At 48.3% G+C, this 10,484-nt stretch overlaps 1 protein-coding gene across 2 annotated transcripts in view; it reads left to right on the top strand.

The window, feature by feature from the left end:
- Positions 1-429: 429 nt before the first annotated feature.
- The window catches only part of DPP9 (dipeptidyl peptidase 9), a 49,480-nt gene continuing 39,425 nt past the window's right edge, over positions 430-10,484 (top strand). The window contains exons 1-3 of one of the 2 annotated variants that reach the window (XM_082206307.1): positions 431-596; positions 5,222-5,311; positions 7,646-7,720. In XM_082206307.1, the coding sequence (XP_082062433.1) occupies positions 5,256-5,311; positions 7,646-7,720 (131 nt within the window). In that variant the 5' untranslated portion in view covers positions 431-596; positions 5,222-5,255. Of the gene's footprint in view, positions 597-5,221; positions 5,312-7,645; positions 7,721-10,484 lie in introns of both variants that reach the window. The other variant, XM_082206308.1, reaches the window with a different exon arrangement.

Raw genomic sequence — 10,484 nt, 5'->3', positions numbered from 1 at the left:
TTATATTTTCACCCCCAAAATCTCCCCCCGTGCTCCTATCGAATGGTTCCGTCCAGTTCGCCGCCATCCACATCCTTTAATAAAAAAATTCTCCTCACGAACATTCCTCCCCACCCCTCCAGAATTACCCAAGGTAGTCCCTCCCAACCGTCAGAGGCAACCCCCCGTTTTATGCTCTATGGTTCCTTCCGCGTTCGCAAGAGGCCCCGCCCTTCTTTCGCTTACTCTCGCGAGAATAACCGAGCCTTGGACGACGACGAGAGCAGCGGGGAAATAAGTCAGTTCGAGACCCCGCCCTCTTTCCCGCACTCGCTATCTCGAGATCTCGTTCGGGCCTGCCCCCCCTCTTAACTATCGCGAGAAGAAGAGCGAGAGTTGGGAGACGGCGAGAGAGCGGGCTTCCGCTTCCGGGCGAAAGGTCGCGGCGGGAGGCTCGCGGAGGCCGGCGGTGTCCCTCCCCCCCTCCCCCGGAGCTCCGGCGTCTCCAGGAAAGGAAATGGAGCGGGAGTGAAGCCTCCGCGGAACCCAACCCTCCCCTACCCCCCTCACCCCGCAGCGGAGGAAGCCCGGCCTGGGGGAGGTCGAGGAGCCACGAAGTGAGTGAGCAGCCGGCTGGCTGAGGGGACGGAGGGGAGGGGCCGACGGGAAGAGGCACCGCCCCCTTTCCGAGAGGGGTGCGGGGTCCCAGACCATGCTCCGAATAGGCTTTCCCGTGGCCACGCCCCCTGGAGAGAAGGCCCTGAAGACCCCCTTTTAGGCCACGCCTCTATTGCGCGAGGCCACGCCTTGGCACCTGAGTTAAAACAGGCAGGGGTTTTTGGCCACGCCCTCTCGGAAGGGGGCTGCTGGCCACGCCCTCTCCCACTTTGGGGGGGGGGTTTCTCTTCGGACCACACCCCAAATGAGGTTCCCTTGTGCAAGGCTCCAGCTGAATGCCCATGCTCCTGGATGGAGGGAACACCCTTGCTGTGGATCGTCCATGGGAGGGGGTTGGGGTCTTGCCTCCTTGGAGGGGTAGGAAGAAAGGGGGCTGCTGGCCCCCATGCCCTCCCCTGCGGTCACCGCTCCCCACCAGAGCCCCTTTTGGAAGGGTGGGCTTTTTCAGGCCTACCCCTTCCCATCCCAGCTTCAGAACTTGGGGGACCCCCATCCCTATAGAATAAAGAAAGTGTTTTGGACTGTAGTTGGGGGGTAGTTTTGTGTGGTGAGTTTCAGTGGCCTGGGTTCTTAAAGGCATCTAAATGGCCTCGGCCCAGTATACCTGAAGGAGCGTCTCCTCCCCCATCGTTCTGCCCGGACACTGAGGTCCAGCTCCGAGAGCCTTCTGGTGGTTCCCTCATTGCGAGAAGCAAAGCTACAGGGAACCAGGCAGAGGGCCTTCTCGGTGGTGGCATCCGTCCTGTTGAATGCCCTCCCACCAAATGTCAAAGAGATAAACAACTACAGTGGTACCTTGGGTTACATATGCTTCAGGTTACAAACTCCACTAACCCAGAAATAGTGCTTCAGGTTAAAAACTGCTTCAGGATGAGAACAGAAATCATGCTTTGGCAGCGGGAGACCCCATTAGCTAAAGTGGTGCTTCAGGTTAAGAACAGTTTCAGGTTAAGAACGGACCTCCGGAACGAATTAAGTACTTAACCTGAGGTACCACTGTATCTGACATTCAGAAGACATCTGATGGTAGCCCTGTTCAGGGAAGTTTTTAATGTGTGACATCTTAGTGTATTTTTGGTCTTTGTGGGAGCCGCCCAGAGTGGCTGGGGAAACCGAGCCAGATGGGTGAGGTACAAATAATTTATTATTATTATTATTATTATTATTATTATTATTATTATTATTACTATTATTTTTATTATTACAAATAATTTATTATTATTATTTATTATTATCTGGTTGGTCACTGTGAGGACAGGATCCTGGACGAGAAGGGACACTGGCCTGATCCAGCAGGTTTCCCCTGTGTTACTATGACTTAACCTATCATAGTGTAGGCAGCCTGTGCCTCCTTGGATTCTGTGGGCTATTCTGGCTGGATCAGAATACTGCCAAATATTTAAGACCAATCAAGGTGGTATGATAATAAGAAAACTTACACATCTATCTGCTGCAGTTGCACCAGAATTAATCTGCAGGTGATAATCTGCCTCCTCCGTCGGAGCCAGTCTGTCTCTGTGTATCGGCTGCTGGGGATCACAAGTTGGGAGAGCTGTTGTTGTGTTTAGGTCCTATTGCTGGGCTCCCGTGAGGGCATCTGGTCAGCCACAGTGAGAATAGGAGAGTGGACTAGATGGCCCCTGCCTTGGCCGGATTCAGTAGCCAGGCTCTTGTTACCAGTGTTAGAAACTGGTATGTGAGCTTATGGCCAAATAGCCCCTTAAACCTAGGTTACGGTTGCCACAGCAGAATGGCTAAACTCCATTTCCCCCCAATGGAGGGAGGAATTATTTTTATTATTAATTTCATTTATATACAATCATACCTTGGGTTACAGCCGCTTCAGGTTGCGTTTTTTTGGGTTACGGACCGTCGAAACCCGGAAGTACCGGAACGGGTTACTTCTGGGTTTCGTCGGTCATGCATGTGCAGAAGTGCTAAATCGCACTTTGCGCAGAAGCGCCGAATTGCAACCCACACGTGCGCAGACGCGGGTTGTGAATGCTGCGGGTTGTGAATGCTGCGGGTTGCGAATGTGCATCCCGCATGGATCACATTCGGAACCTGCAGCGTCCACTGTACTGTTTTGTATTTTAATGTGTTACAAACCATGTTTGAGGTTTTTTTCTTTAAAACACCAAATAAAACAATCCAGAATAAAACAAATTCAAGCATCAAGTAAAATATTTCTGATCCTTCCCTAAGTGACAATTGACATATTTATTTAGCTGCTTAACTTATAGTGCTGCCCCCTAGAAGGAGGAGGACTCCAGGAAGGTAGTGTGGTGTAGTTGGTTAGAGTGTTGGACTAGGACCTGGGAGATCAGGGTTCAAATCCCCACTCAGTCAGGAACCTCACTGACTGATCTTGGAGTCAGTCACAGCCTCTTAACCTATCTCACAGGGGTGTTGTGCAGATTAACTGAGATGGGTGTGAACCATGGACTCCTTGGAGAAAAAGGTGGGAGATAAATGCAATAAATAAGCTTTTCTGCTGATCTGCTTAAGAAAGCTGGAGGAGCCAACCAGATGGAGATGTCAGTCTCCAGCCTGGGCATCCAGAGATCTCCACAGGGTTGTGATCCGACCTTCCCCGGTTGCAAAACACACCTGGCACCTGGGGAACTTCCAACATGCCTTGTTACATTCTTCTGACCTTGGCCCAGTTACTGCTTCTCAGCCTAACCTACCTAACAGGGTTGTTTTGAGGATAAAGGTGGGGAGAACAACCATGTAGGATGGAGTCGGGGGTTTGGACGAAGGGTGGAATAAAAATGTAAGCACCACTTTCCCCAAGATTTTTCTGGCCTCTTGTTTGTGGTTCTCTGGAACTGCAGGAGCTGAAAAGCTTTCATGGCAAAACTCTGTTCCCTGCTCTTACCTCTTTCTGGGAAATGTGTTAAGGGGGACTTTAGAGTTCTTGTCCTGAGACATGGACCCTCCGTAAGCAGCGATAATGAAACAAGGGAGGTGGGGCTTTGTCTTTGCCACTAAGATAACTAAGAATACAAGTATTGCTATAATATTATTGTATTGTATTAGGATCATTGGCGATGACTGATTGAACAAGGGCTCAAAAAAAATCATAGTCTATATGTTAATATGTCTTTTATATGTTGTAGGTGCTTTATTTTATAATAAGAATATAATGTTTTAATAAACATAGCAATTTAGAAGGGGTCCTAGGAGTAAAGGCTTGTAAGCTTTGATTTCGTCCAAATAATTCTAAGACTCCTCTTGGAAACTGGGATTAAGCTCTGGTTCCTTTTTGGGGGTGGAATGTGGATATTAGACACTTTCATTCATGGCTGTGGACTTGAGAACGAGGCTTTCCACAGAATTCTATCTTGAATGTCAGCTGCATTCCTGACATTGCTGCAACCTTCATTCTTCCTCCCTTTTTCAAGTTTCCCCATATCCTTAGTAAAGGCTGAATGTTAAAAGGGGAGAATTTGGGGAAATGAATGTAACTCACTTTGAAGGCAGAAGGTCCAAGTATGACCCCCCCCCCAGTTTCTCCAGGTAGGTCTAGACCAGGCTTCCTCAACCTCGGCCCTCCAGATGTTTTTGGCCTACAACTCCCATGATCCCTAGCTAGCAGGACCAGTGGTCAGGGATGCTGGGAATTGTAGTCTCAAAACATCTGGAGGGCTGAGGTTGAGGAAGCTTGGTCTAGGAAGAGCTTTGTCTGAAGCTGCAGTCAGAGATCTAAATTGATTGATGGGCTGACTCAGTATAAGGCCACTTTCACCCGATGTTCCTGGCGATGTCTCTGGCGCCGTGCCATTGTACGACTCATTGCACAAGTAATACAGAAGAGGCCAGACAACTGGTGGTACCCTTTATTCTTCTTCTGTGCTGAGGATCCTAAGGAGGTCTTTAGATTCCCTCCGTAAAAGTGAAAGTGGGGCATCCAAAGTAAGGGATGCGGGTGGTGCTGTGGGTTAAACCACAGAGCCTAGGACTTGCTGATCAGAAGGTTGGCAGTTCGAATCCCCGCGACGGGGTGCGCTCCTGTTGCTCAGTCCCTGCTCCTGCCAACTTAGCAGTTCAAAAGCACGTCAAAGTGCAAGTAGATAAATAGGTATCGCTCCAGTGGGAAGGTAAACGGCGTTTCCGTGCGCTGCTCTGGTTTGCTAGAAGCGGCTTAGTCATGCTGGCCACATGACCTGGAAGCTGTATACCGGCTCCCTCGGCCAATAAAGCGAGATGAGCGCCACAACCCCAGAGTCGGCCACGACTGGGCCTAATGGTCAGGGGTCCCTTTAGCTTTACATCCAAAGCACATGACTTCCCCCAAAGAATCCTGGGAAATGTAGTTCCCACTTCCCAGACCTATAATTTCCACAACTTTTAACAGCCTACCGTTCCCAGGATTCTCGGGGAAAAGTCACGAGCTCTAAAAGCAGTGCAAAGATGCAGTTTCAAAGACTGCAACATTGCAGCTGGGGGGTTTTGTGGTTTGGCAAAAGGTCTCTCTATGCTTCACTCCTAAAACATGTGTGTATCTCTGCCAGTTTACTTCAAAATGATCACATGCCCTCTGTTTCTTTCCGCCCTCTAGTTTCTTACTTCGTCCAAGGCTTGCTTAGCAGTTGATGCAGAAAGTCAAGAGGGCTCGGCTGGAAAACGAAAGTGCAGGAAGTTGGAGAAGGTAACTTTCTGAAGTTGACTCGAGTAGCTTTTGGAGGAGCAGGAAGCGTTGGGGACTCAGGAGGTTAAAAACAAGGGGTTTGTTTTCTGAATGGCAACTCCTATCAGATTCCTACCATCTCTTTCTGTTAGCTGTGCTGACTGAACTTGCTGAGAGTTGCAGTCTCAGGATCATATCGAGTGCGACAGGTTTCCACTTCCCTGTTGTGACACATTTAGAGCCAGAAAATAAAATACAGTTTGCCCAGACAGCAGCCCCAGTGGTCAGCATCGTCTGCCCCTTAGTTTCCAACGGCCTGTCTGAACAGGATGGTCCTAACGTGCCTTCCTAGTGGAGGGAACCAGTCTAACTTCTTCTGTAAGGGAATTCCACAGTATGGGAGCAGATACAGAAAAAACTTCCCTGTCACTACCAACCACGCCTCTGATGTTGGTGATACTGAGACAAGGTGCTCACCTGAGGATTTTCACACCTGGGTAGGTTTGTACAGGGAGGTAGGAAAATTACATGACTTGGGTGACCTGAAGTATCTTATCAGTGCTAATTGCTGTTATTAAATAACTGCGAGTCAAAAATTCTTGCTAAATACCAGAGATCACCTCGCATTCCACCAGCAGATCCAAATCTGTGTTCTCCCCACCCCTATATTTTGGCTGGTGGTCTCAAACATTGGTGTATTGTTGTATGATAAAGGTGGGAAACTCGCCCGCAGCCTCACTTTATGTGGCCCATTGACCCCTACTCCTTTCGTAACTACAATTCCCAGAGTGGTTTAAAAGTCAATCCCTCTTCACAGGAAAACTCTGGGAATTGTAGCTGTGGTGGGGGATATAGGGTCTCCCAGCAACTTTCAGCACCCTTAACAGACTACAGTTCCCAGGATTCTTTGTGGGGACCTATGTACAATGCGGATGTGGCCAGAGAAAAATAGTCTAGTTTCCCCCTCCCTCTATTAAAATTACCCTAGTGTTCCACTTGGAGTGTGGTTCCTTACACTCTGCTGCCATACAGACAAGTCTGATTCTGAAATCTATACAGGCTATTCCACATTTACAGTGTGGTGTAGAGAGCCAGTGTGGTGTAGTGGTTAAAAGCGGTAGATTTGTAATCTGGTGAACTGGGTTCGCTTCCCCGCTCCTCCACCTGCAGCTGCTGGGTGACCTTGGGCTAGTCACACTTCTCTGAAGTCTCTTAGCCCCACTCACCTCACAGAGTGTTTGTTGTGGGGGAGGAAGGAAAAGGAGATTGTTAGCCGCTTTGAGACTCCTTAGAGTAGTGATAAAGCGGGATATAAAATCCAAACTCCTCTTCTTCTTCTTCTTCATGGGGGGCTACTTTCCACGGCACAGCATCTCTAAATATCTCATATACCTCATTTACTCGAATATAATGCTCATCTTTTTGGCCAAATTACATTGCGAAAACTAAGGTGCGCATTAGATTCAATGGCACATTTGCATTTGCCAGAAAATACTTTTTTGGTTTCAAGGTTCTGAAAATTAAGGTGTACGTCAGATACGGTGGCGCATTAGACTTTAAGTAAATACGGTATTGGGAACACCATTGCAAAAAGCTTTCAACTCCCAACTCTCCGCAGACCTCAGAAGTTCAGTGCAAGGACTCCTGGGATTGCACTTGCAAAGGCTTGTGGGATTGCTGGGCACTGTTTTGCAGTTTTCACGCTCTTTTAGGGCTTTCCCATGCCGCTTCTGGGTTGGTGGCAATGCACACATGTGCAGTTGTGTGTGCCTTGAGCGCCTGCAAATGGGGAGTTGCCTATAATGTATTTTGTGTACGTAAATAATTGATCACACAATAAATAATAGCATCACACAAGGGACGCGGGTGGCGCTGTGGGTTAAACCACAGAGCCTAGGACTTGTCGATCAGAAGGTCGGCGGTTCGAATCCCCACAACGGGGTGAGCTCTCGTTGCTCGGTCCCTGCTCCTGCCCACCTAGCAGTTCGAAAGCACGTCAAAATGCCAGTAGATAAATAGGTACCGCTCCAGCGGGAAGGTAAACGGCGTTTCCGTGCGCTGCTCTGCTTCGCCAGAAGCGGCTTGGTCCTGCTGGTCACAAGAAAGCGACCAAGAAAGCGAGATGAGCGCCGCAACCCCAGAGTCGGCCACAACTGGACCTCATGGTCAGGGGTCCCTTTACCTTTACCTTAGGATCACACAGGAGCTGGGGTTGGGGGTTGGGCAGGTCTCTAGCCTTATCAGTGCTCACAGGGGGCAGTCCAAATGATGTGTTTTATAGCTGCCCCACAGTGTTACGAAAGATGCTGGGACCGTCGTGTGTTTTCAGGAAAAGTTTCCCTTCCTTTCCTACAGGAGGAGCTGTTGCTCAGTAGCAGAGCACGTGCTTTGCATGCAGAAGGTCCCGGGTGCAAACCCCGCCGTCTCCAGGTAGGGTTGGGGAACGATGCTAGTTTTTTAAACCCCTTTAGGGATGCTTCTGCCCTCAGTGCGGGAACAACGGGGATAGCTAGACTGAGGCCTTGACTCTGGCGACATTCGCACCCACACATTTAGAGTGCTGCGGTAGCAGGTTGTGGCTTCTCTCCCCCCCCCCCCCAATTTCTGGGAGCTGTACAGTGGTGCCCCGCAAGACGAATGCCTCGCAAGACGGAAAACTCGCTAGACGAAAGAGTTTTCCGTTTTGGAGGTGCTTCGCAAAACGAATCTCCTATGGGCTTGCATCGCAAGACGACAATATCTTGCGAGTTCCTGCAGGTTTTTTTTCCTCCCCCCCTTTTTCTAAGCCGCTAAGCCGCTTATCAGCTGATCCGATAAGCTGCTAAAAGCCGCTAATAGCGCTAATCCGCTAATCCGTCAATGGGCTTGCTTCGCAAGACGAAAAAACCGCTAGACGAAGAGAATCACAGAACGGATTCTTTTCATCTTGCGAGGCACCACTGTAGTTTATTAAGGACACTGAGAGTTCTTCGTAGGCTCCGGTTCCTCTTCACAGGGAGCTCTGGGAATTGTAGCTCCGTGAGGGGAATAGGAAGGGGTTGCTAAAACTACATTTCCCATATACAGTGGTACCTCGGGTTACATACGCTTCAGGTTACACACGCTTCAGGTTACAGACTCCCCTAACCCAGAAATAGTGCTTCAGGTTAAAAACTTTGCTTCAGGATAAGAACAGAAATCGGGCTCTGGCAGCACGACGGCATTGGGAGGCCCCATTAGCTAAAGTGGTGCTTCAGGTTAAGAACAGTTTCAGGTTAAGAACGGACCTCCGGAATGAATTAAGTACTTAACCCGAGGTACCGCTGTATTTTTGGATGTGGGAGGGAGTGAATGTGGCCTCCGTATGAGGCAGCCGTCTATGATCCTGTCTAAACAAGAACTATGAGGACTGGAATACGGCTCTCTCTTTGTTTTGGAGAGAGAAAGCATGATAACAAAGTGAGAAAAGTGCAAGAAGTCCGTCTCCAGGCAAGGCTGCTTAGGTCCCCTGTTCTGAAACCCCGGAGAGCGGCTGAGCTGAATGAGTTCCTGTGAACTAGGCCACATCCACGCCATCCACATTTAAAGCAGATGGGCTCCTCCCCCCCCCCCCCAAAAAAAAATCCTGCGAACTGTAGTTTGTTCAGGGTGCTGGGACTGGCAGCTGTGGGAGGGGAAAACTACAGTTCCCAAGATTATTTGGGGTGGGGGAAGCCATCTGCTTTAAATGTATGGTGTGGATGTGGCCCCAGTCTTCGGTCCTGTTTTGGGCAGCAGGTGGAGTATTTCATATTTAACCTTCCCCTTGCAAAAGGCCTCTCTGAACCCGGCAAAGCAGAATATCTTTGAGAAGGCTATGCTGGAGCCCTTCCGCCTGATGTGCTAAGTTTTTTTAATGCAGGGAGCTATTTTGAAGACATGTGGGGAGCATTTGTCTTACGGACCATGCTTATAACCATGCTTGCAAGCAGCTAAAAACCAAAATTACAGTTCTCAGATCGGTTTGCAGCAATCAGTAATAAGAGTTGCCCGCCCCACATACTTACGGTCCAAAAGACAATGCACAAAAAGAAAAGGGGTTGTGGAGAGGAGGAAAGACAAACCAGCGCAGGCAGTACTTTTTGGAGTTTGTATAATTATTATTTTTCTGTTAGGAAGAAGGGACTAATATATATTATTAAATTTTCTGCTTTACAGTTTAAAGTATTCATTTCTACATCCTTAAGATATCGATGACTTCCCTTCTCTTTCCATGGTTCATTTTACATATCATTAATCCCTGTGGGTGGCGCTGTGGTCTAAACCACTGAGCCTTGGGCTTGCTGATTGGAAGGTCGCTGGTTCGAAGCTCCCGTTGCTCGGTCCCTGCTCCTGCTAACCTAGCAGTTTGAAAGCACGTCAAAGTGCAAGTAGATGAGTAGGTACCACTCCAGCAGGAAGGTAAACGGCATTTCTGTGAGCAGCTCTGGTTCGCCAGAAGCGGCTTAGTCATGCTGGCCACATGACCCGGAAAAACTGTCTGTGGACAAACATCGGCTCCCTCGGCCAGTAAAGCGAGATGAGCGCCACAACCCCAGAGTCATTCGCGACTGGACATAACTGTCAGGGGTCCTTTACCTTTGATCCCTGCATATTTTACAAAAACTATACCATTCAGTATTCCATTCTTGTTATTGTTTAGTCATTTAGTTGTGTCCGCCTCTTTGTGACCCCCTGGACCAGAGCACGCCAGGCCCTCCTGTCTTCCACTGCCTCCCACAGTTTGGTCAAAATTCCATTATTACAACCATCTTAATTTATACTTTATATAATTTGGAAGACATCTGAAGGCATCCCTGTTTAGGGAAGCTTTTAATGTTTAATAGACTATTGTATTTTAATATTCTTTTGGAAGCTGCCCAGAGTGGCTGGGGAAACCCAGCCAGATGGGTGGGGTATAAATAATATATAATAAATTATTATCATTATTATTTATTATTATTATACCGTTGATTTTTTCTTAATGCTGCCAGCGTTTTCATCCTTACACAGTTATTTCCCATATATTCAATGAACGTTTTCCAATTCTTCTTGTTCTATAAGTTAAATATTCAAGTTGCGCATATTCTGTCAACTTAAGTTGCAATTCTTCTTTATTTTGGACCTCGCTCGTTTTCCATTGGGGAGCTAACAAAACCCAGGCCGCAGTAGTAGCAAACATAAATAAGCTTTTTTG

This window comes from Podarcis vaucheri (assembly GCF_965113315.1).
Source record: "Podarcis vaucheri genome assembly, chromosome: 18".
Classification (NCBI taxonomy): domain Eukaryota; kingdom Metazoa; phylum Chordata; class Lepidosauria; order Squamata; family Lacertidae; genus Podarcis; species Podarcis vaucheri.
This window is presented reverse-complemented; position numbering and strand designations above follow the sequence as displayed.